The sequence below is a fragment of the Solanum pennellii genome, chromosome 3 (assembly GCF_001406875.1).
Source record: "Solanum pennellii chromosome 3, SPENNV200".
Lineage (NCBI taxonomy): Eukaryota > Viridiplantae > Streptophyta > Magnoliopsida > Solanales > Solanaceae > Solanum > Solanum pennellii.
In genome coordinates, this window is record NC_028639.1 from 7,195,173 (window position 1) to 7,222,876 (window position 27,704).

Consider the following 27,704-nt stretch of genomic DNA (forward strand, 5'->3'; position numbering starts at 1 on the left):
AATTTAAAAATTTGATTTAACAGAGCATAAATAGAGAAAACTCACATAAATATTTTTTTGTTATCACCAAACACAAAGCTATAATAGTGCTAAAATTGCTATATATTAGTAAAAAACAAAATCAAATGAAATATAGCAAAAGCGCGTTAAATTAGCAATACATCTCGGCAACACCACAAAATCAAAATAATAATTATTTTTTCTTTACCAAAAAAAAAAAACAATAAAATCTTTCATGATTGTACTAAACTCCCTATATATAGCTATCTTATTTGCCAGCAAATACCAACAAACTATCTATACTCAATATCATTCATCATTATTCTTTACACCCTCTCCAAAACTACATTATATTTTTTTCATTTTCAACAACAATATTTGTTATTTCTCCCAGAATTTTTTTTCAAATATAAACATCGATAAGTCGTTAACTATGACACTATTATCGGACATGGCTTCATGTAATTCACATGGTCAAGATTCGTCGTATTTCTTAGGGTGGCAAGAGTACGAAAAAAACCCCTACGATGAAATTCAGAATCCAAAAGGAATAATACAAATGGGTCTCGCAGAAAATCAGGTAAACAAATTATCCCATTTTGTTATATATATGTATATATTCTTCTTATTTTATTTTATTACGATGCATATCAAATAATTTTATTTTTATTTTCGCGTTACGCAGCTTTCATTCGATTTATTAGAGTCTTGGCTTGCCCAAAACCCAGACGCAGCTGGATTTAAGAGAAATGGAGAGTCTATATTTAGAGAACTTGCTTTATTTCAAGATTATCATGGCCTTCCTGACTTCAAAAATGTACGTTACATATCCACTTTAATTTATTTATATTATTTTTTTTGAATAATAATATTTTTACGTATTTAAGTACTTGTCAAGTTATAGGGTAATGCTATGCGAATATCGCGCTCTTTTCAGACTATTATATAGAGAAATACTGAAAACATTCTTAAATTCGATATGAATTATTAGTTTCATTCCATGAACTATTGACGATTTAAAAACACCCCTTTACTTGACTACACCTTCAATCTTATAACATCAGTGAAATGCACCCCTAAATTCTCGCCAAGTTTAGAAGTGTTTTAAACACTTCTCTCGATTTTTTATTAAGAGTCACGTGCTCGAACAAGAGTCTGTGGGGGGTGTATCTAAGTTCAGTTAGTTAAGGATAATTGTTTTTAAGGCTATCAATAGTTCCAAAAACGAAACTAATAAATTACGTCAAGTTTAAAATTAGAAGTTTTTTTCAGTACTTCTTTTCCAAATTAAATTATATAAAATTTGTTGTTTTAGTAGTTATTAAGTTATCATAATCTCACATTTTTATGCTTAATTAAATTAATGCAGGCATTGGTTCAATTTATGTCAGAAATTAGAGGAAATAAAGTTACCTTTAATCCAAACAAACTTGTCCTTACGGCCGGCGCTACTTCCGCAAATGAAACGCTCATGTTTTGCCTAGCCAACCCAGGCGATGCGTTTCTCCTTCCTACCCCTTACTATCCCGGGTACGTTATATTTATTTTTTATACTGTCAATGTATATAAGTTAAGTTATTTTGATTACGTTATTTATATTACATTTGTACGTATGCAGATTTGATCGAGACTTAAAATGGAGGACCGGGGCGGAAATAGTTCCAATACAATGTACAAGTTCAAATGGTTTTCGAATTACACAATCTGCTCTTGAAGAATCTTATAAATTAGCGAAAACTCGCAATCTTAGAGTTAAAGGGGTACTAGTTACTAACCCATCGAACCCATTGGGCACCACATTAACGCGTAACGAGCTCGAACTACTTGTTAGCTTTGTTGCGGAAAAGGGGATTCATCTTATTAGCGATGAAATATATTCAGGCACGGTTTTTAACTCACCCAAGTTCGTTAGTGTTATGGAAGTATTAATCGAAAATAATTATATGTACACCGAAGTTTGGGATCGAGTTCACATTGTTTATAGCCTTTCGAAAGATTTAGGCCTTCCCGGTTTTCGAATCGGGGCGATTTACTCAAACGACGCGGTAATTGTCTCCGCAGCTACAAAAATGTCGAGTTTTGGATTAATTTCATCACAAACTCAGTACCTTTTATCGGCTATGTTAGCCGATAAAAAGTTTACAAAGAAATACATCTCCGAAAATCAAAAAAGGCTCAAGAAAAGACATGCAATGTTAGTGAAAGGACTTGAGAGTAGTGGAATCAGTTGTCTTGAGAGCAATGCCGGTTTGTTTTGTTGGGTCGATATGAGACATTTATTAAAGACCAATACATTTGAAGCAGAAATTGAGCTATGGAAGAAAATAGTTTATGAAGTTAGGCTTAATATTTCGCCCGGATCATCATGTCATTGTACTGAACCGGGTTGGTTTCGTGCATGTTTTGCAAACATGTCAGAAGATACATTGAATCTCGCGATTCAACGTATCAAAAGTTTTGTTGATTCCTCTGATGTGATTGGTATCAATGTTGACCAAAGTAATCAGACTAATCAGAATACAAGTACAAGTCCAAAGAAAAAGTTATTTGCCAAGTGGGGTTTTCGGTTATCGTTCAACGACAGAGAACGATAGTCTGTGTGAACAGAAGGTCGATTCAAAATTCAAATTTGATATCGCCAATGTGAACATTCCCTTGTCCATGGTGATTTTTTATAACTCAATATTTTTAGAAATTGAGTTTTCCATTATTATTTTTTTAAAATCAAATTATACATGATTTTTAATGTAGAGAATGCACTCGGTCCATGTGATGGATGAGAAGTGTTTTTTCATTTTCATTATTTATTTGTAAATGCACTCGGTCCATGTGATGGATGAGAAGTGTTTATTTCATATTTCATCATTATTTGTAAAAAAAAAAGAACATACTACAAAATATATATGTGTGAAATTAATATTCTTGAATTGTTCCAACTATAACATTATATCACAAGTTTTCTTGAATTATTCAACATTCTGGTCCCATTTAATATTAAAAACATCAATACATGTTTACCGTTTATATGATACATTATTTGAGAAAATAGATAAATATCTCCCTAATCTATTATCGAATTCTTGACTATATATTTATATTTTGCTGGAGTTTTATTATCCTCTTGAGTTTTTTAAAAATAAAATATATATCACCCTGAAACTAGACAACCACATTCTCAATATATAGTAATGCACACTCGCGCCAACTGTTATTTATTATTATTTATATTTAATTTTTTCTCCTTATCACTTTTTTCATTAATTACAAAAATATGTATACTTTTTTGTTCCTCCTTCTTTTTCTTTTCTTTTTTTGTTTTTTATTCCCTTCTAATTTCAAATCACTCACCCAAGAAAAAAATCAAAGTTATTTTTTTTTAATCATTTTTTCATCATTTCATAGCACCCTTCAGGCACCTTGATAAGCTTGATAATTCTATCTCTTTTCTTTTTTCTTTTTTAAAATTTTATTATGTTATTTCTTTGTCTCCATGACATCAAATTTATAATATTTTATTTACGATTTTGCGATGTTTAAATTCTTGGATCTTCACCAAACAACAATAGAAATTGAAAATAAGATCTGATTGTTGATGTATGTTACTAACCCAAAACCGGTTAGAAAGTAGATTAATGGTTTTGATATATGAAATAACTTGAGATTGATAAAAATGAAAAAAAGTTGGATGATGACCCAATTATATATCCAAAACTCATGATCGAAAAATCTATTATATATTCATAATTGTTTTAATTGACTTGATTTCTCCAATAATTTTAAAAAATCTAACAATAGAATGAATTTTTATGATGGAAGGTGTTTGATAGTTCTATTTTTTTTTTTTGATGATTTGCAGCGTTAGTTTGTAGAAACTAGTGAAGCAAATTCTAAAAAATATTAGAAGATGGACAAAAAATATGATTAATGCAATAATGGTGATTCAAGGTGGAGGAAATGGTGGTGGAGTGAATCCTAGTGATGAGAAAGAGAGGGAAAAAAAGAAAAAGAAACAAAAAAACTTAAAAGAGAAAAGTAAAAAAAGTATATCTAATAAAAAGTTAAATTTAAAAATATTATTATAATATTATTTATTAGTTCTACTGACTTTCACATGCCTCCAAGAGAGTGAGACACTCTCTATGCCATGTCAGCATTTAAGGGTGTAATTATTCAGTTTTAAAATAGTTTAGGAAGGTAATAGGAGTCGGCAAAATATAAGTATGAGTCGAGAATTCAGTAATAGATTAGAAAATATTTGTCTATTTTCTCTACATTATTTATTTAGATTTTGATTATTATTCTAATATTAAAAGGCAGTTAGGTGTACAAAATAAATTAAAATATTATACGGCAAATAAACAAATTAATTAATGGGAATAACATGCTACAATATGGATGCGGCGAAACTAACGGCAACACACCATGTCTTATCATGCCAACGTTGGAGTTTGGATATTGGCCAACTTGAATATCTTATATTAAAAAAAAGAAATAAAAAATATTTGTCAATAGACTTGAAAAATATTTTTTTAGCATATATAGTACAAAGAAAGAAAAAAAAAAGATCGTATGACTCGAGTTATGACTTGTTTAACACAAAGAGATTCAAACTCTAGTCAAATTTCAGATTTAATTTTAAGCGAAAGTCATTCTCATTGGCTCGAGTTATATATTATGTAAGAATAAGAAAAAGAATTAAAATATAAAATAGCAAGATGGCGTCATTTTGAATTCAATGACCCTAAAGGTGTGTTTGGTTTGGAGAATTTTTTTTATATTTGATTGTTTAAATTTTTTTGAAAATTATACTTATTATATTTTTTAAAATTATGAATTTGTATCTACTATTTATTACCATTTTAATAAATTTTTACATAAAAATTATCTTTAGCAACGAAAATATTAAATTCAAATAAATCCATACCCTATATTCATTTCTAGATTCTTATGAAGCATATATAATTAAAAAAATCTACTAGAATAAATATAAATAATAAATTTCGAATGACTAATAAAACATTGACTCGTTGAACTCATGAATATCACTATTTGTTCATTCTCACCAACTACGTTAGTTAATAATTTGCTTTTGCTACATAACTTCACCAACTACGTTAGTAAGTAAAGTTGGTTGCAAGTAATCTCAACTTTTTAATGCATTTGACTTTGTACCATTCCTAAATTTGGGCATTCACTTAAAGATGAGTTACGCATATTCAGGATTTTAAAAGGATGATTCATTATTATGATTAAAAAATAAGTTTAAAATATCATTTGATATTTTCGTTTTTAACATTAAACCGTTAAATTTTAAAAATTATAAATTCAAGTGTTCAACATATATAATACTATTAGTTTTAAATTTTAATATACACATTTGATTTAATTATATAAAATATTTACAATGCTAATTTTTATTGTAAATTTTTTAAGGAATTTTGAATATTGTAACACACTTGAAAATTTTGAAGATTAAAGCAAAAAAAAAAAATTGATTGAAACGCCAAAAGTGTTACTGATAACACTTGGAGGGGTGTTACTAAAAAAAGGAGAGATATAAAATTTATATTTCTATCTTTGCTAAGAGAGGTGCACCCAACCATCATCAAATTATTATATGTTACTTTTAATGTGGGTTCACACTTATATATTTAAATATTTTTAAAAAAAATATAACACTATTATATACGATATAAAGAGAGGAGCATGGGTTCACGTGAACCCACATAACCCCTCTAGATACGTCTCTGGATATGATAATAAATTTAAGCGTTCATCAATTTGTATTTTTGAATTTTTTGATTTTTTTATTCAATTTCAGTATTAAGTAACTTTTACTAAAATTTATTAAAATTTGGTTAAATTTAAATTGGGCAACTTTCACATATAGCAAACATAAAATTCATATTTGTATGCAATAGCAAAGTTTACATAATTGCTCCATATCAAACATATATATGTATAATTCGCTATACATATATAATTGAAGCGAATTGTATTAAAAACGAAGTGTATTAAACGAGAAAGAGAAAGAGACTTGGGCAGAGAATTGTATAAAAAGAAGTGTATAAAACGAGAAAGAGAAAGAGACTTGGGCAGAGAATTGTATAAAACGAAGTGTATCAAACAAAGTATATAAAACAAATTGTATAATTATAAGTGTATAGAAAGATTATATACAATTTGAATTTGTATAAAACGAGAAAGAGACAAAGGCAAAAGAGACTTGGGCAGGAAATATACAATTGAATCGAATTGTATACAACGAGAAAGAGAGAAATTATATACAATTTGAATTTGTATAAAACGAGAAAAAGAGAAATTATATACAATTTGAATTTGTATAAAACGAGAAAAAGAGAAATTATATACAATTTGAATTTGTATAAAACGAGAAAGAGAGAAAAGACAAGAGAGATTTGGGCAGGGAAGTACTTTTATTGTATAATTATAAGTGTATAAGACGGAGATATATGTATTTGCATGTGTATATATAATTTTTTCTCGTTTTATACAATAGAAACACAATTTATACAATTCTATTGTATGAAACGCGAGAAGTGAGCAAAGGAAGCGAGCGAGAGAGGAAGAGTGACGAGCGAGAATATAAGGGAGAGAGGGACTGACAAACAGTTTGCTATGAAACACAAATAAATCAAACGGTACCTACTATATTTATTTTATATTATTAGTTTGTCATTCTATAGTTATCCCATTTAAATTTGCATTGAGAAGTGGACTTTTGAGTACTTATTGAATGATTTTTTATTAAACACTCACTCCATTTAAAAAAGATTGATTTTTTTTTTGTAATAACTTTTCACATGAGATATTTAAGGTGACAAAATTAAATAATAATTTTATACATTTGACATAATTTTAATTTAGAACCACATGATCAAAAATTTTCTTTGTTTTTTTAAACTCTGTGCCAAATCAAACTAGACTATTTTTTGTGAAACGAAGAAAATATTATTTTTAGTTATTAGTCAATAGTCCAACTTAGCTGGCTTACTCTACGTTGAGGTCAATTTTTTTATTATAATTAATTATTATCATTTGTCTTATTACGGTATTGTTCTCACCCGTCTCAGTTCTCATTAGAATTTATACTGAACCATGTTATGCTTCATCAAATATCATATTTTAAATAAATATTAGACAAAACTAAAGACAAAGTTGACTTTTACTTCACAAACATGAGTAATTGTTTGAATAAACTTTTAAATTTTTTAATTTGTTATTTGGTGATATATATATATATATATAAGAAAAGAACTTTCTATCATTGTAACGATATGTTGCCAAAACCGTTGTAATAGGTTGGTGCAATAATTAAGCATGAAAACAAATAATTTCCCCAAATATAAATTAAATATTCGAGATCAGGCAATATTTTTATACATATTAATCAATATAATTATGATCCCAATTAATAATTCGAACAATATAAACCCCATTATGGGCAACACCATAATGTATCATATTGATATTGAAACCCAGATTTTCAGAAGATATTTAACATATAAAATATTATTTTCGTCATTTTAATTTTTCCATCTTAATTTTATGAGGCATAGAATTTTAAAAGTAAAAAAGAAATAGTTTTAAATTAAAAATACTTATAATATATCAAAATACTTTTTAATCTCATGGTCTTAAATATGTCATATATCGAAATACTTTTTAATTTCACAGCCTTAAATATGTCATCTGAAGTGTTTAAAATTAAAAATTGTCTTATCAAGAAAAAAAGTATTGTATTTTTTAAATTATAATCGATGAGGTTGGTAGTAATTATAAAATCATTGAAATAATAAGAAATAATGCAAATCAATGAATCATTGAAATAATAAAAAATAATGCAAGTAGGATTTTTAAAATATTTACTTGATTATGTTGACTCTATGCATGTGCCAAAAGTAATAAATTAAAATGCTTATTATTGAGCACCATATGATATGCTTTCCGTTATAATGATAACTAACCAAACATATATAGTTCGTTACAATTTATTTATTTATTGTTCAAATTATTTTAGTTGTGATTCATTTAGCTTATCTGATTCTGGACGGTTGTTGAATTCATAATTTAATATATATAAAAAAATTTGACCAATCGAACGTGAAAAATTTTGAAAATATTCTACACCAAACACACCCTAATTATCCCTTACTAGTTGACTAATTGAATTTTGAGTTTAAATCATCTAAGATTATGATAATTAACAATCGAGATCTCCCAGCATTAACCTTTAATTTGTAGTCAAATGTTTCATTTTTGGTTAGCAAAATATTTAGGCCTAAGACAAACTATTAATCAACAAAGATACTGAGAGTAATAAATTGAATTTACATGAAGACATAATGTTTAAACTTTTTGGGACATAAATAACTTTAATTAGTACAATGTTGTTTCCAGTCAAAACAAGGATTTCTAACCCCAGATTTGACACTTTAATATTTTAATTAGCCTGATAAAATTAATACCAGGATTAAATTAGGTGACTGAGGCCACAAAAAAGACAATGTTAATTGTTTGTGTCCCTCACTAATGGAAAAAGTGAGTTACATTGTTGTCTCTTACTCGTACAATGAGAAATCTTCACCTGATTATAAATAGTTTTTAAAGTTAAATTAGGTTAAATGTCAATTTTCTTATCATAAAATTATTAGAGTTAGAGTCAACATTATATTTCGCATAAAATATAATGTTAGGTCAGTATGTTAAATATTAATTGTATTAATTGTTCACGCTCCCTATGTCTAGTCCTCAGTTACGGGGTGAGGTTGAATGTTAAAAATGTCTCAATTGGTTGATTGGTAATAGACTATTGTCTTATCTAATCGGTAATATACTATATTGTCTTATTTAATCTTGGTCAAACCTCACCTTATGAACAAACTTTTAAGGTTAAGCCTCAAAATTTTTCTTCTTTAACGAATACAAACTAGCTTAATATTGTTACAAAATCATCCTATATAGTACAATCGAAACTACTCCTTGGAAGACTATTTGTGCAATAACTCAAGACTCTCATGTTTGGTGCGCGAACAAAAGTTTCACATTAGTAATTGGAAAAACAAAAATATAATTAAACTATAAGTAAGGTGAAATAATACTCTTAATAATGCGAGACTTTTAAAGAAAAACAAATGATATCGTCACACTATATTGAAGTTATCTTTAGACTAAATGAATCCAACATATAAAAAAAACAATCCATAACAAAGATTTGATTGAAATTGAATGGTATGGGGAGTCATATGGGTTTCACATGAGTAGGTCATGCAAGAACATGGAAAGAACATAGAAACATTAGTTGCACAATAATTCTCCCAACTATTGTTAAGCAGGTTGGGTATTAGGGTTTCATTCAAGGATTAATAACATACTATATATGTCTTTTTGTTGTTCATCCTAGACAATATTGGTCATTTCAGATTAATGAACATGACACTTTGTCTCACCAATTATAAACTACACATTTCCCTACTTCCCTTACCTCTACATTTAATTCTCTTAGGACAACAATAGGTTATCATATACACAATATATTCACCTGTTGATTAATTCAATTTATATGATATAATTTAATTGTGTACGAATTCTTACAAAAACTTTTGAAATTTGTAGCAATCTTAAACATGTCAGGAGAGCTATTAGGTTTTGAAGTAAAAGTGTTCTCAAATATAGTGTCCACAAAGACAATAGCATTTATTTCAGATTGTTCTTGTCTAAAGTGTCTGGACTATGGTCCATATATCTCGTTCATATTTTATTGGAAAAAATATCTAATTAAATAAATATTTTTACCTCTCCTTATAGTTTGAAATAATTATATTTTATTTTATTAATTAATAATTTCATACCAAATTTCAAGTCAGATACAATAAGATATATGTATTTTTGTTATCAGATACACTAAATTCGAGAGAGAGAAGGAGTCTATGTAGCCAGATATATGTGAATCACACTAGATACATGTAGTTGAGATACCAGATACATTCTGAAATACAAACACATAGGGTGAGAGGAGACAGGGAGAGAGACGAGTGAGATAGGAGAGTGGCGATCGAGAAGGTTAGATACACTTGAATATAATATATCTAGAATAACTTACACCTAATTTTAACCCTATAGTATACATGTATTTCGACGCGCATATAAATTAGCGTAAATCTAAGTAATTAGAAATTAATGAGATTTGTGTTATTTGCCTTTTTTAAGAGATGGTGGAGAAACAAAATTATTAAATCCCAATCAAATAAGACCATTTCTATTTGAGATAATCATAGAACAAATACAATTAAGACACGATATTACTAAACATAAAGATTCTTTTTATTATTTACCAAACATAATTTAAAATTACAATACCTATCAAATTGGAGCAGATATGTGGTTTTCTAAATTTTGGATAACAATCACAAAAATTTGGGTTTATTTACGGAATGTGAATGTGGATCTTTTTCTTATATTGTGTGAAATTTGTTTTTACTATGTATTGTATAGAATGGACATATAATAGGAAACATTTCATCTTTTTGAACACTCATTATCTATAGTCTGAAACTATATATATATATATGTATGAAATGGTAATACAAATTTGGTTATTCAAATCTTTTTTATACATGTTTTAGTTTAAGTAATATGCATACTAACTATGAAAATTGGTATAAAAGCTAGAGCTCACCAAATTTTATATTTATTAACTGGTTTAGTTTATGAAATGGATATACAGACTGATAGATTGTGATATTCAACTTTAGACGGTATATTTAAGTTGATATGCAAATTTACACTCACCAAATTTTATATATAATACTAATTATTGGGATACTTTCACAATATAGCTACTCAACATAAACAATTGTGACACATAGTTATAATTTGATAATTACAAGCTATAGTTATATTTCATTTGTATATTCGGTATTATATATATACATATTTACACAAAATCTGAAAATTTGAATTTTTAAAAAAAGGGAAGGGCGGTAATTTCAATGGTAAAAAAGAAAGCAATCGCTTAATTGATGCGATTATATCTTTTTACCAAATAAGAGTTATTCATAACAATGAGAATTCATGCTTTCATTACCCTTATGCAATTCAAACAGTTTCATCATTATACAAGCAAACATGCAATATAATATATTCAGCTCATTTATATGTATGTCAAATTTTTGTGCATAAAACCTATATTTAATTTGCATCGATTCGTGTTTTTGATTTGCAGTTATCTAAATGAAGAACTTGTAAAGGCAGAGCACTTGAATTGATTTGTATATTTAATTACATAAATTTTTCATTAATAATCGGAGTTTAATTGAAATAAGTGTTTGCAATTATATTCTATATATTGAGAATTGCTAATTTTATCTATGATTATATAATTACTCCATGGATAATTGGAGTTTTGTTAGAAGACTATGTTTTCAGTTGTATTTAATTGATCGAGAGAGATGACTTGATATCTGCAACTTGAGAATGTTTATAAGTATAAATCAATTATATAATCTACTGCAGTTCATGTCAAATTGTATACGTCCATAATCATATAAATATATTCATCAATGATTATTTATAGACTTGTATGTTTTGTATATGTATAGTTAAATTATTTGTAGAATCGTATAAGTTAGTGTTTGTATGTGTATAATTAGACTTGACGGAATTAGTGTTTGTACGTGTATAATTGATTGTTGGATGTAAATTATGTGGAAAAATTGTCTATTTAAGTTAACTAATTATATTTGTATGTATATAATTGACATAAACTTTATTTGTGGACTTATATAGTTTGATTGTTGACTTGTATATTTTGTATATGTATACTTTTACATCATTTGTTTTGTGAAACAGTTGTTTGTTGAATGTGTGTGTGTATAATTTTAAATTTCCTGTTTGTATATGTACACATTAGTTATTTCTGCTGGAAAATAGGATGAAGCAAATTGTTACATAGACTACGTACGTTATTGAGGGGATAGTTTTTAGAGAAAATGTGTCTTACACAGAATTGTATAATACATAAATTGTATATGCACGAAAAGTCGTAGCTCAATTGAATACGTATAAATAGTTGTAACACTTCAAAGATAAATACTTCATATACAAAATCAATTGAGTGCATATAATACTTCAATACAAATACTTCATATACAAAATCATTTGAACACGTATAAGTTATAACACTTCAAATAAAAACACCTCATATACAAAATCAGTTGAACACGTATAACACTTAAAATTCAAATACTTCATACACAAAATCATTTAATTAAATATGTATAACACTTCAAACAAACATCATATACAAAATCAGTTGAATACGTATAACACTTCAAATACAAACAATTCATATACAAAATCGACTGAATACGTATAACACTTCATATACAAAATCAGTTGAATACATATAAACAAATTTGTACAAAAATTGTTGGTTGTATATGTATCTCCATCCATTATCCAACTGTAAATCTAAAAAATCAAAATAAATTTCAATGATATACAAATACAAATTGAAAAAATGATGAAGTCCCAAAAAATGTAAAGTGAATTTAAATGTAAAACAATTACCTATAGGAATCATAATTGGGAGGGAACGAGTGAAAATTTCAAAATTTGAAATCAATTTTGATTGAGAAAATAAAGGAGAAAATAAGGAAAAATGATTGAAGAGTGAGAATGGGTCCATTCATACATAAGGAAAATGGTGTTGTAAATGATTACAAATAAGATTAATTGAAAAACATAATTACCGAGATTAAATGGCTATGAATGATAATATAAACAAACATTAGCTATAGTAGATAATTAAGTAGCATAAGTTTGCTTAGTTATGTAATTTTCTCAAAATTATTTTAGTATACAAATTGATATCTCTGAATTGTGATATTCAATTGAGGTGATATCAATTTGTATATTAAATTTCATTTATCATGTGCTTTATCTTTTTGAATTAAGATTTCATTAAATCTACCTCCATGTTGGATCAAGATTGAATAAACATTGCCATCTTTCATTCTAAAAAAATTGTATTGCTATACAATAATATATATTGTTGTAATATAGGAAAGCTGTAGAATTTAGAAATAATAGAAAGGGTAGAATAGTCTTTTCACATAAAAGTTAGTTATAACTACTTGTCAATTAGTTAGTTAGAAAAGTTGTTAGTAGTTAGTTAACATAGGAAAGAGCTATATATACAGCTCATTCTTTGTACATGATATACAAGTTTCTACACAAAAATATACTACTCTTCCTTCTTCTTCATAACTTCTTCTTCTCCTTCTTAGCTGTTTTCTTCTTCTTCTTATCGTGATGAAGCTTTCCTTCATTAACGAACATGGTATCAGAGCTTTGCTTCTCAGTAAACACTGATGAAGCTAGAATCCACAAAATCAAAGAATCACAATTGATTCATAGATTCACAAATTTTTTTTAGAGAAATCATAGAATCAGTTCAATTGATTCACAGATTCACAAGTTTTGTTGAAAAGATAGTTAAGTTCCAGAGATTGTTTCAAGCTAAGAATTGCAGACTGTTGAATCATTGTTTTTCAAATCTCAAATGGCAATTGAAGGTGAAAATGCAGATCCAGTTCAAAACAGATCAGGTGCATATAACTCTTCACAAGTCAGTTCTGGGCAGATTCAAGGTATCGATTATAACAATCCTTTGTTTCTTAATCCTACTGATGTTAGTGGTATGAGTATTATCTCATTTCAGTTGCTTGGTATTGAGAATTACACTTTGTGGAGTCGATCTATTAAGATAGCTCTACTAGGAAGAAATAAGATGGGTTTGGTTGATGGAACTGCTAGAAAGGAGATGTTTGGTAAGGAAATGTGGGGGCAATGGGAAAGAGTGAATGCTATTGTTTTGTCATGGTTAATGAATTATGTATCCAAGAGTTTACTAAGTGGTATTGCATTTGCTTCTACTGCTTTTGATATTTGGACTGATCTGAAAGAAAGATTTGATAGAGTAGATGGCTCTAGAACCTATAGTTTACACAAAGATATCGCTTCACTGCAGCAGGGTACTGTTTCTGTTTCTATGTATTATACAAAGCTGAAAAGCTTGTGGGATGAATTTGAGGTGTTGGTGCCATCTCCTTGTTGTAACTGTGAAATATCAAAGGTTTTGTTGCTCATATGAATAGGCAGAAGTTGTATCAATTTCTAATGGGCTTAAATGACTCCTATCATCAAGCAAGGAGTCAAATCTTGATGATGGATCCATTACCATCAATTAACTATGCCTATGCTATGATAGTTGGTGATGAGAGTCAAAAGGCTGTAGTGAGTGGTGTTAATAGTATTTCAGCTGCATTGGAGTCAGTTGCTCTTTATTCTAAAGCAAGTAGCGGCTCAAATGTAAGTCAGAAACTGAAAAGGAACACATTGTTGATATGTGATTTTTGCAAGTGTAAAGGTCACAGCAAAGAATTTTGCTACAAGATTGTAGGCTATCCTCATGATTTTAAGTCCAAAAGAAAGGTGCAAGGAACTACTCCTGCATATGGAAATACTGGTAGTAACAACTACAGTCAGACACCATTAACACATGCAAATCTCACTTATGGAATGAATACAAATGTTCCTCCACCAGGATGGGGAAATATATCTGAGCAGTATCAATCTTCATCAGAGACTTCCAGTGTTAATAGAACAGTGAGTTCAATAGAAAAAGAGGTTCAACAGTTGCTTCAAGGATGTACATTTACAAATGATCAATATGATCACATACTAAAAATGATTCAACAAAAGTCTGAGCCTACAACTTCTGTGTGTAATACTGCAAACAATACAGGTAAAACATCTTTTGTTTCTGGACACAGTAACATGTGGATTATAGATATTGGTGCAACAAACCATACGGTGTCTAGTTTGAATATGTTGACAAAGAATACTGTGCATGAACTTGAAGTCTCTAAGCCTGTATATCTACCTAATGGTACTACTACTCAGGTTTCTCACATTGGGTCTTGTAGTCTATCAACAAGGAGTATTATATCAAATGTGCTTCATATACCTATTTTCAAGTATAACTTGTTATCAGTAAGTCAAATTACTAAGGAACTAGGGTGTTCTGTTACCTTTTTTCCTCACTTCTGTGTCTTCCAGGAACTCTACAGTGGGAAGGTGAAAGAACTTGGTAAGGAGGAAGGAGGATTGTACTTGCTAATAAAGCATTTGACTACTCAGTGTAATGATCAAGAAAAGGAAGTTGAGGCTGCATTTGTTGCTCATGATGTCAAGGAGACGGACATGGTGTTATGGCATAAAAGGTTGGGTCATGTATCATCAACAGTGCTTGCAAGAATGTTTTCAGTGAATAAACAAAGTGCAAGTAGCATTTCTAAGTGTCTTGTATGTCCATTTGCTAAACAAACAAGGAATGTGTTTCCTAATAGTAGCATTAAAAAAACTGCTTGTTTTGAGCTACTTCATGTTGATCTTTGGGGTCCTTATAATACACCTACTGTTGATGGCAAGAGGTATTTTCTTTCAATTGTGGATGATTTTTCAAGAGTAACTTGGCTATTTTTACTCTCACATAAATCTGCTGTGTGTGTTTCCATTCAAATGTTTCTGCAATTTGTTCAAACTCAGTTTGGAAAGAGGGTTAAAGTGTTGAGGACTAATAATGGTACTGAGTTTGTAAACTCATGTTGTCACAAGCTATTTACAGAATTGGGAATCTTACATCAAAGATCATGTCCATAAACTCCTCAGCAAAATGGAGTTGCTGAGAGAAAGCATAGACACTTACTTGAAGTTACCAGAGCTTTGAGACGTCAAGCTCACATTCCTATCAGATATTGGGGTCATTGTTTGTTAGCTGCTGCATATATCATTAATAGGTTACCAAGCAGTGTTCTACAATTTAATACTCCTTATGAAAGGTTGTATGGTAGTAAACCATCAATATCTCATGTCAAAACTCTAGGATGTTCGTGTTTTGCTAAGCTTCAAACAGAACATGATAAGTTGATGCCTAGATCAAGACCAGCAGTATTCATGGGTTATTCAGAGTTACAAAAGGGATATATACTTCTTAATCTAACTGATAAATCATTCTTCACAAGCTGGGATGTGGTGTTTAGAGAAGATGTGTTTCCTTTTACAAAGATAGATCATTCAATACAAGAAAGAGTGTTTGTAGATCCTATGCAAATTTCAGACATGCTAAGTAGTGATGTACAGTGTACAAGTCCTATGATTCCCAGGTGTCCTTCTACTACTGTGTCTCATGATGCTAATGTGTCTCATGAGACTCATACTTTGTCCTTCTGTTGATGAGGTAGAACAGTCTCCAACTGTTGGTGTGGTAGATAATGAGATGACTCAAGAGCCTGCAAGTCTTACTACTCATAGGAGGTCTACTAGACAGAAACTTAAACCAACTTGGATGAAAGTTTTTGTGTCCTTGACTGTTAACAAAGATGTCATGTATTCTTTAGGAAAGTACATGAGTTATGCTCATCTTTCTCCTACATACCAAAGCTATATTGCAGCCACCTCTGTTATTAAGGAACCTGATTCTTATCTAGAAGCTGTTCAAGATAAAAGATGGATAGAAGCCATGCAAAATGAAATTCAAGCACTATAAAGTAATAATACTTGGGAGCTTACTGATTTGCCAAAGGGGAAGAAGGCTATTGGGTGTAGATGGATTTATAAAGTTAAATACAATTCATTAGGTGAGATAGAGAGACTCAAAGCAAGGTTGGTGGCTAAAGGTTATTCTCAACAAGAAGGAATAGATTACAAGGAGACCTTCTCACCTGTTGTTAAAATGGTGACAGTCAGAACCATTGTGTCTCTTGCAGCAGCTAGGCATTGGCATATTCATCAAATGGATGTATTCAATGCTTTTCTTCAAGGTGATTTGGATGATGAGATTTATATGCAACTACTCAGGGATTTGTTGGTCAGGGGGAGAAAGTATGTAGACTAACAAAGTCCCTATATGGTCTGAAACAAGCTCCAAGGCAATGGAATCAAAAGTTGACTGAAGCTCTTAGCAATCTCAAGTTCAAACAAAGCCAACATGATTATTCATTGTTTATTAATCAGTCAGAAGAGGGAACTATATTAGTATTGGTTTATGTGGATGATATGCTAATTACTGGCAGTAGTCTTAAACTAATAGAAGACACAAAAAAGGCACTACAACAAGCATTCAAGATGAAGGATTTAGGAGAATTAAAATATTTTCTAGGCATTGAGTTTACCAGATCAGCAGCTGGTATATTAATGCATCAGAGAAAGTATACACTGGAACTTATAGATGAGGTTGGATTGATAGCAGCTAAGCCTGCAAGAACACCTATTGACATCAATGTCAAACTAACATCTAAACTATATGATGAGCATGTGAAACAAGAAGAATCAGATGATCCTTTGATTGATCAAACAACATAGCAGAAGATAATAGGCAAATTGTTGTATTTGAATATGACAAGACCAGATATATCATTTAGTACTCAGACACTGAGTCAATTTTTACAGCAACCAAAAAGGTCTCATCTTGATGCTGTATTAAGGGTGATCAGATACCTAAAGAAACAACCTGGTCAAGGACTGCTATTGGCAAGTGATTCAGATGGACAAGTTACTGCATTCTGTGATGCTGATTGGGCATCTTGTCCACTCACTAGGAAGTCTGTGATAGGGTATATGGTTAAGATTGGTAAATCATTAATATCATGGAAGGCAAAGAAGCAAACGACAGTGTCAAGAAGCTCAGCTGAAGCTGAGTATAGAAGCTTGGCTTCAACTATTTCATAATTGGTGTGGTTGCTGGGATTATTGAAGGAAGTAGGTACTAAAGTTCAAGTACCAGTTCAAGTTTACAGTGACAGCAAGGCTGCTATTCAGATAGCTGCTAATCCAGTGTACCATGAAAGGACCAAACATATTGAAATTGACTGCCATTTCGTAAGAGAAAAATTGCAAAAAGGACTGATCAAAGTGGAGTACATTCATACCAAAGAACAGCCAGCTGATGTATTAACCAAAGGGTTATCTAGACTACAACATGAACACTTATTATCCAAGCTAGGGGTTTTGAATATTTTTGCACCTCCTAGCTTGAAGGGGAGTGTTGTAATATAGGAAAGCTGTAGAATTTAGAAATAATAGAAAGGGTAGAATAGTCTTTTCACATAAAAGTTAGTTATAACTACTTGTCAATTAGTTAGTTAGAAAAGTTGTTAGTAGTTAGTTAATATAGGAAAGAGCTATATATACAGCTCATTCTTTGTACATGACATACAAGTTTCTACACATAAAAATATACTACTCTTCCTTCTTCTTTTCCTTCTTAGTTGTTTTCTTCTTCTTCTTATCGTGATGAAGCTTTCCTTCATTAACGAACATATATGCAATGCACTTTTGTCGATAAACAAAGGTGATGTATATTAGCTATTGACAAGTATATCTAAATCGTCATTTGATACGTAATTTTCTAAATGATAAATGTACATTATATAATTGTTATACAATTTATGATATACATATAATGCATATTGATTTTCACAATTTTTTTATTATTATTTTTCTTTAAGAATTTGATGTCCGTATTGGAGTATGACTATCTTAGATTCATCTCGAATGGGAACCCATTCGGAGGATAGCGCTCTTGGTGAATATTTTCATATCTAGGGCACGAAAATGAAACATTTTGTTAAGAAAAGAGCATCCCCAACCAGTGCACCAAACCCTTTGGTTGTTAATTTACACTATTCAAAGCAATAATAATGTGTATTTATTTTTTAGATTTTAATTAATTTATTTCTTACAATGGTGTACACAAAGATAGTTCTATTTTAGATACACTATAATTGTATTGTATAAAAGAAATTGCATGCATATTTCTGAAAATTAATGAATCTCTTTATATTATTTTCTTAGAAAAAAAACTTATGAAATTTCTTCGATTATTTTTTAATAAAAATATATAGTTATTTTTAAAAATTATTTTCAAGAAAAATCGATGGATATTTGTTGTTTTTTAAAATTTTCTTTTCAAGAAAAATTGAAAGATTTGGTCAATTTTTAATGTAAAAATTTGCAATCGAAAAGTGTAAATAACAATAACTTAGTATTTAGTAAAAAATTATCAACAGTCTAATGATAAATTAATTTTGTATCATGAAATAGATCTTGGTTTGATGTTACTCATTGCTATTAAAAATTACCTTTATTTTGAGAAATAATTCAAAAAAATATTCAGTTTAAGTGAATACTATATCAAAATAATTGAAACGTACTTGAGAAAGTTCATATCTAAATTTCTGGACCATTTAGAGGAGATTTGAGTTGGTTGGGACTGGAAAATGTTTATTTGTAATGTATAAACATTGTATATAAATGTATTGCATCTCTGATACATATTTATACATCATTTATAATGATTATACATTGTTTATACAATATTGATACATTACATTTAATTAGTTTTTAAATGATTAATACTAAATCAAAACAAATATAATAAATATTTATCAATTTGGTTGTTATCGATTTTTTGTTTGATTTGATTTAATCATGCACAAAAATAAAATCAACAGACAAGGTGAAGGAATAAAAAAAGGAAAAATTACATAAATTAATACATTTTAATAAATAATTACTGAATTTCGCAATATTTTTAATTTCTTACCACTTATAACAATACTATGTTGGATTTGTAATATGAGTTAAAAGTGAATTATGTAAGCAATATATATGAATTATAATTCTTTTTTGAAATATATTATGTTTGTTTGGTAAAATTTGACATATTGTATTATAAGTGTATTAAAATGTGTGATATATATATTATCCATTGTTAAAACCTGTATTATATGTGAATAATAAATTGTTCTTTGTAATATGTATTAAACTTGTATAATAAATGAATTAAAAGTGATCATGTGAAAAAAAATATTATTAAAAAAAATATTATTGCTATAAATGATAAATATTTTTTTATTATAGCATATTTATATAAGTTTCCCGTAAAAAAACATACCTGTTCAAAATACTCTTTGTTTTGGGTTTTTTTGGTTTCATAAATGGTAAATAAATTTTGATGAATATATACAAAATATTTTAAGTTATTTATAAAAAATAATATATTATGCATACGTAGTTATAAAAAAATATGCGTATAATTTATCGAATCTATTATATTATTTCTTTATTTTTAACAAAATCAAATCAAATGTTATTGTTTTATCAAAATGTAAACCGAATCAAATTGGAAAAATGCAAAAGTACCCCCTAGACTTTGACCGAAATTTCAGAGACAAACCTTAACTAAACTAAGGTTCTATTACCCCCTGTACTTTTTTATATTTGTAATTTTGTGCACCTTTTGTCTTGCATGGCACACTCCGTGACTCCACGAAATTGAGGCGCGTGAGAGATATTTGGATGCCACATAGACAAAAAAGGTGAACAAAGTTACAAAAAAATTATTTCAGGGGGTAATAGGATCTTAGTTTAGTTTAGGTGTGTTTTCGAGATTTCGATCATAGTTTAAGGGGGTACTTGTGCATTTTCCCAATCAAATTCAAATAAAATCAATTTTTTAATTAATTTGGTTAATTTCTTTTTAATTTGGATTGAAGTTTATTCAATTTGTGGATACACTCAATTAAGTAATATCTTTTGACAAACAACATAACTATTCGTCAGTTTTGTGTAGCCCATCAATTTATTTCTCAAAATATGACGTATATTTTAGAGTTTGTTTGGATTATTTTATGACTTTCGACTTATAAGTTAAAGGTATTAAGTTGAAAATTTTAACGTATGACTTATTTATAATTTTAATTTTAATATATATATATGTGTGTAAGACAAATAAATTGAAATAAATTAAATTTTTTCGACAAACAACTGCCTTCTTCTAGCTGAAGTGGGCTACACACATTTCGAGCAAATCACCCTTCGGCCCAAGCACACATATTGCCCAAGAGTTGTGTGATGAGATAGTAACTAAAATAAAATATATACTCAGATATATCAGTGTATACACTCATAGTTTTATAATGTATACACATTATCTAGCTTAAATTTGCCTCAAAAAATACACAACAGCTGTGAGAAGGCAGCCTCTAACACATCTTTTTCAAGTTACTATTCTTCATTAAATAAATATACATAGTATACATTAATATATACTATTACATATTGATATACACATGTTGTCAGCTTATTTGTGGACCTGCAAATACAAATGTTGATTCAACACTGATATGTATATTTTGTAGCAACAATATACTCATATTCACATTTACATTATGAAATTTCACAACGTAAACATATTTAAAATATCATGTTTTAACCAAAATGGATAAAGTTTATTCACTTTTTGAACACGATTCGTAAATGTATCATTTTACTTGGTTTCAGTTGATATCTAGGCACTCCGACTTTGGGAGGAAATAAATAAATATTTAAATTTGTATAAAGTTGATCAAGTAGACATACATATCTTACGTAACATAATTCAAATAAGTTTGAGTGCATCTCACACGACTCATCGAGTTCAATTTTTCTTTTTCAGTGTTCTTTTACAAAAGTAGGAGTCGAAATTTTAGCCAGAAATTTTGAACTTTTCCCATTTTGTAATAGTCTTCAACTTTTCATATAATATTTTTCTTCCACGGTAACTAGTATTTTCCCCCATACTTTTTTCAACTTTTTTTTTTGATTTAGAAAATGAGCTTTTGCTTAAGTAACATTAGATAATTCCAAGTACTATTCCTTTAATCATGGATCTTGATTTGTATAAGTTTGAATTTGGACGTTTTATTAGCTTGATCTTTTTAAATGTGAACTACTTTTTCGACTTTACTTGAATAGATTTTGATATGACTGACTTATAAATCATTATAAGAGATAAAAAAATTCTATCGCGAATCAGTAAAAAATTTATATAGTAAAAATGCACAGTGAAAAACAATTTTTCATTGAAATAATGAGAAAAATTCTAATTTCAGTACGAAAACTTCAATTGTTTATTTCATTTCCCACCAATTCAATCAAAATATCGTGAAAGTAACAAATGAAATTTTTTTAGTGAAAAATAATTATTTTTTAGTTGTGAATCGATGTTGATACTTTTTAAATTGTGATCCTTCCTTTAGTTAAAAACAAAATAAAATCAACCTTCAATCTCTTTATTATTTTTCTTGAATGTTATAAGTAAGAATCTTCCTTGTGTTGAATTTTCCTCCAACAAGTAATTTTTTTTTTTTAGAAAAAAGTCTCAATGAATCATAAAGTAGTTAATCATTCAAAATTTGAAAGTAAACTTTTCAAGTTTGAAATTATAGATTCAACTTTTTTTTAAATTCTAGATATAGAATTATAGTAAATCATTTAAATTTGAAGTTTAAATATTAAGAAAGTTATTCTTTCCGTTAAACTTGGAGCTCAAATCGTGGAAATAATCTTAATTGATTATATTTTTTCTCTCATAATTTTCATCATACAATATTATGTCTTATATTTGTTTGAATCGTCAACAAATTCTTCTTCATAGAAAGGAATAAATTAATCACCAGTAAATATTCTTTTATTATAATTATATTGTTGGTGGATATAAATTTTTAAGCGTATACCTTCCATTATCAGAAAGCGTCTCAACAATATTGCATCACAAGAAAATACACTATTATTAAAAAAATATTTATAATTAGAATACAATTTCTTTATTTGCAAAGTCAGAATTTTAATTTATCAATTTTAGATAATAATAATTGAGTTCTAAAATTATTAATAGTATTTACTAGAATTACACTTGGAACTATTTATGTTGATTAATGTAATAGTGTCAAGGTTAATTAGTGGGAGATAATGATGAGATGTTGCCGACATTCCTTTTTATAACTAAGGGTCGGTTTAAAAAAAATAATCTAATTTAATTTGATATAAAATTTAAAAAATAAGAAAAATATTTGGTATAGATTAAAATTGTATTAAAATATTTTTAAATCTCGTAATCTTAAATATGTAACGTAAAGAGCTAGAATTAAAATATTTTTTGAAAAAATAGAATTATTTTTTATTAAACAAATTAAAAATAAAAGAAGATCATTCTTTATGGAACCGATTGAAGTAAAGTTTTTGCTTGAACATAATCTTTAAGAAATTCACTCATATATCCCTAAAAAGTAAGATATATTTTTTGTTAAATTACTCTTAACTAATTATTAATGTCTCTTAATATAATTTTTATATTGTATATAAAACTGTATTTATATATATAATTAATTTTTAAAAAAAACTATTTTTGTCAATTATATAAGAAAATATTTCAAATAAAATATTAAAACTAAAAATATCATATAATATGAACTTGGAAAGTACTATGTATCAATTTTTTTGATCTTTTTTTTTGGCTGAAAGATTCAATGATTCTGCTTTTATGAACCAAAGATTTGGATAATCAATCAAGCTTTTGGTGGACCTAATTTGGATACTACTAGTCTACTACACAACAATATTGCATTGACCTAATTTAAAATCTTGAATCACTTACTTCTTACTTCATTATCTCAAGTTAATTATTCACATTATTAGGAATATTATATTAAATTACTCATAAATTTATATAAATAAAATAGAATTAAAGACAAATTATTTGTTACGATTTTTTTCCTTTTCAATAGTGATCGAAGTATACAGTCTACTAACCGACTCTTAAAATTAAGATTTATCATGTATACCAAGAAGAAAATGGTATGCATCATGTGCATGCATGATCTTAACTTCTTAAATTGGAATTAACATCTAGCTAAATATGCTTATCAATTTAGTAAAACTTAGAGGTGAAGAAAATTAACTAAAGGAAGAAACATATAGTCTCTTCCAAACATCTTTATTGACATCTAATTTGGAAGTTGCTTGTGGAAAATAGAAGAGAAAAAGAGGCATGTGAAATCTTTAACATCAAAAAAAGTTAAAAGGAAAAAAAAGCACTTAAAAAATAAAAGGCGATCAAATATAAATTATGATAGAATAATTTAATTTGTAACTTTTTTTTTTAATTAAAAATAATTGTATTTAAATTCTTCAATAGGAATGGAAGAGAGATCGTTTAAAATGTGATCTTAAAAATAAACTCAACAATGTATAAATTTTATCGAATTTTAATACAAATACAAAATTCGATTAGTGAGTAAAAAAGAATGTATATAGTATAGTAGCCTTAGTCCTTACCTACCACAAATTAGCACATGTTTCTTTTTTTTAAAAAAAATAATATAAAATAAAATAAATAGGAGACCAGCCTAACATTTTTTTCCCCACATAAATTATAAATTATAAAATTAGGTCACAACCGGTCGGTTACCTGTCTTATTCTATTTGCATCAATTAATTTTGATTTTCCTTAATTTTTATCCTTCAATAGTTAGTTATAATTTATATGATGTATTTTTTAGTTTTTATTTTTAAAAATATAATAAAAATATTGTTTAATATTTAAAAATAATCTAATTTTAAATTTTAATTACACTTTGAAAAAGTTAATTTGTAACTAAAAAAATAGTGTATAATTTGTTTTAATAATTTGTATGCAATCAATTAATCAAAGTGCTTCACATGCATATACTAATATAATTATGGCTCCGCCACTGCAATCAAAGTGCTTCACATACCTGTAATTAATACAATTAAATTAAGATGGAGGAAATATGTACTATCTACCATTTATAAAATATAATAATTTAATCACAAGTAAAGATATCAGTAACATAAAAATGTATGTTAGTTGATGTAACCATTTAAAATGATATGATATTGATTATATGAATTGAATTCATAAAAAAAATTATAAAATTAAGTTATACGTGCTGACAATAAAGAGGATATTCAAACACACTATTAGTATAATTAGTTTGATAGACTGTAGAATATTCTCACTCTATTTTTGGGTAATAATACAGTATTATTTATCATAGTTTTAATTTTTTAAAGTTATAATTATAAAAATTTTAATTAATATTTCACTACAACAAAATAATTATTAGCGACATTTAATTCTTAATTACCGTTAAATATGTATTTTTAGCGACAATTGTCACTCTTTGTATATGTCCCTAAAACCTTTAGCGACATTGGTTCTAATGACACTTAATTAATGTCGATAAGACTTTAGCACTCTTTATTAGTATTAATATTTAATGTCGCTAAAAGTTGTTTTTGTTGTAGTGTTTTAAGATGTTTTTTTCATCATATCAATATGCATAAAATTGCAATTTATAATACTCTTCATATAGTCTTAGAATATCTATTTTTTTTGTTTAATATATCAAATAAATGTGATCTAATTTAACTTTGAAAATTAATCATATTGCTTTTTAAAAAATGTAACATGATAAATAATACCGAATAGAGAGAGTATTAGGTTTCGTACGATCGGGAGAGTAATTATTGTAGTTGAACTTATCCAATAGTGTAAACATATTATTTATTTCGTCCTAGTTTAATGTTAGAAGATTTTTTTAGATTTTTTGATTTAAATAAATTTTAAATATTTGTATGTTTATAAGTCATTTGATTTAAATGTAAAATGTAAAGTTTAAACTTAAATTCCAACTACTTACAAAATTTTTAAAAAAAATTCTTTTTGAAACTAACTACTGAAAAGGACAAAAATTCTTATATAAATTAAAATAAAAAGATCTATCAAGTCCACAAAATTTAAAATCAAGTTAAAAAACACCTTAACATACATATTTAAATGAAGAATAAATGGATTTTCAACAAATTTTATATTCACGAGTCTAAAGTAAAAAAGACAAGTTTTTTTCTCCAAAAAATATAATAAATTTTTTAAAATCAAAATAGTAAAATCATTACACGCTGTGCACATTATTAAAATTTTTATTTAAAATGAGCAATAATTTTGTAAAAAAAATTATTTTTTTTGTAAAATTGCTGCCTTAGCAGCGTTATCCTAATTTAAAAAAAAAAAAATCTTAAATCGCTGGTGAAGCAGTGTTCTTTTCAAAAAGAATCTCTAAAATCTCTATCCAGCGTTTTCTTTAAAATAAATTTCTTTTAGCGATTTTAATTTAAAAACTGAATTTACTGCAATTGCAACAATTTTCTAATTATTTTTTTCTTAAATTGTCTCTTCTTCGACAGCAATTTTTCTTAATATTTAAAAATTGCCGTTTTTCCTCAATGTTTAATTAAAAAGATGATTTTGGATAATGCTGATGAGAAGTGATTTATGAAAAATAATTTTTGTTTAGAAAAACACTGCTAAGGCAGTGATGTTACGAAAAAAGTAATATATTTTTTTAATAAAATCGCCGTTTTGATAAAAAAAAATCTAGTATATTATTTATGTTTTTATAAAAGAACTTGCGCTTTCTTCGTATTCGTATATTCACTATGTAGAAATAAAATACTATGATTATTACAATATTTTTCTATCTTGATTATTTTGTTAACACAAATTTTATTGCAAATAACTTAAATTCCAAAAATTATAAAGAATAAGAAAAAGTTGATTACAAATTAAAGTTCGCATAATGTATAGGAACTAGGATAAGAATGTTGATAACCTTGATTAAAATGAATTGATATTGCGCGTGTTTCATAATGGTCAACTTTATTATTTGTGTTATTATTATTTTTTTGGTTCACTCTCACAAAATACATGAATAATTAGTGTATCTAGACTATGATCCATTACAGCATATATATTTAATTTTATATTCTAAACCACCAACGAAATTATGGACTCTAAGCATGAACTTTTTCTAAAAAATCATTTTAAGATATATAGACCGTATCCTCTGCTAGAAAAAAGTTATATTATGTTATTGAATTAGTTTCTTGGAATTCATTTGGATTAGTTGATTAAAAGTAATTTGAGAATCATTAAGTGTCCATAAAAAAATTTCACATGTTCAAGTTAATATTACTTATAAATAAATAATTTACTCGATATAGATATTGAAATTGATTAGAAAAATGTAATAGTAGTATGTTTGATAGAAAAATGTCAATGGTAATATTTCTATTAGAGTTACTAAAATATCCTTCAAATTATATTTTGTAAGAAAATCATTTATTTTTTAATTCTTTTACATTATAGATAACGACGAAATGAATAAAGCAGAAAGATAATTAAAAATTACTATAAAGTATTCACAAATTACAACATATATGAGGGATAAGATTATAAAATAATTGGTCAAATCCTAAGTAATTATAAGGTGTAAAATCATAAGTTAGGGGCTAGGCGCTATAACTAATTTATGACTTCAATATTGACATAAACAATTTAGGTGTTTATCAAACATACAAATAAATTGAAAATTATTTATAAATTAGATTGATCATGCTAAAATAAAAAATTATCTATAAATTAGATTGAGCATCTTATAGTGGCATGGTGTGATTAGATTAAGCCTTTAATCACAATATTGTGGGGTCTATATAAAGAGACAACAAATCATCATTCTCTTGATTATTATAAGTAAAAAATCTCCATAGTTTAGTAGCTTTTCTTCAAAAGAACAATAGTAATAAGTTTGTCACATCTCACTCGCTTTCTATATAACATTTATAAATAAAAGTTATATACTTATTGTATTGTGTATTTAATTAGTTGGTGAAAATATCACTATTGAAAAATCACTATATTCATATTCATATATATA

General features: G+C 27.5%; 2 protein-coding genes across 2 annotated transcripts; both read left to right on the top strand.

Moving 5' to 3' along the window:
• Positions 1-295: 295 nt before the first annotated feature.
• LOC107014033 (1-aminocyclopropane-1-carboxylate synthase 3-like) lies at positions 296-2,919 on the top strand. Its single transcript, XM_015213900.2, has 4 exons — positions 296-580; positions 686-817; positions 1,370-1,530; positions 1,619-2,919. The coding sequence occupies exons 1-4, from the start codon at positions 434-436 to the stop codon at positions 2,592-2,594; spliced, it is 1,416 nt and encodes a 471-aa protein (XP_015069386.1). The 5' UTR covers positions 296-433; the 3' UTR covers positions 2,595-2,919.
• Positions 2,920-17,481: 14,562 nt separating this feature from the next.
• LOC107013148 (uncharacterized mitochondrial protein AtMg00810-like) lies at positions 17,482-17,814 on the top strand. Its single transcript, XM_015213134.1, has one exon. The coding sequence runs from the start codon at positions 17,482-17,484 to the stop codon at positions 17,812-17,814; it is 333 nt and encodes a 110-aa protein (XP_015068620.1).
• The last annotated feature ends 9,890 nt before the right edge of the window (positions 17,815-27,704 follow it).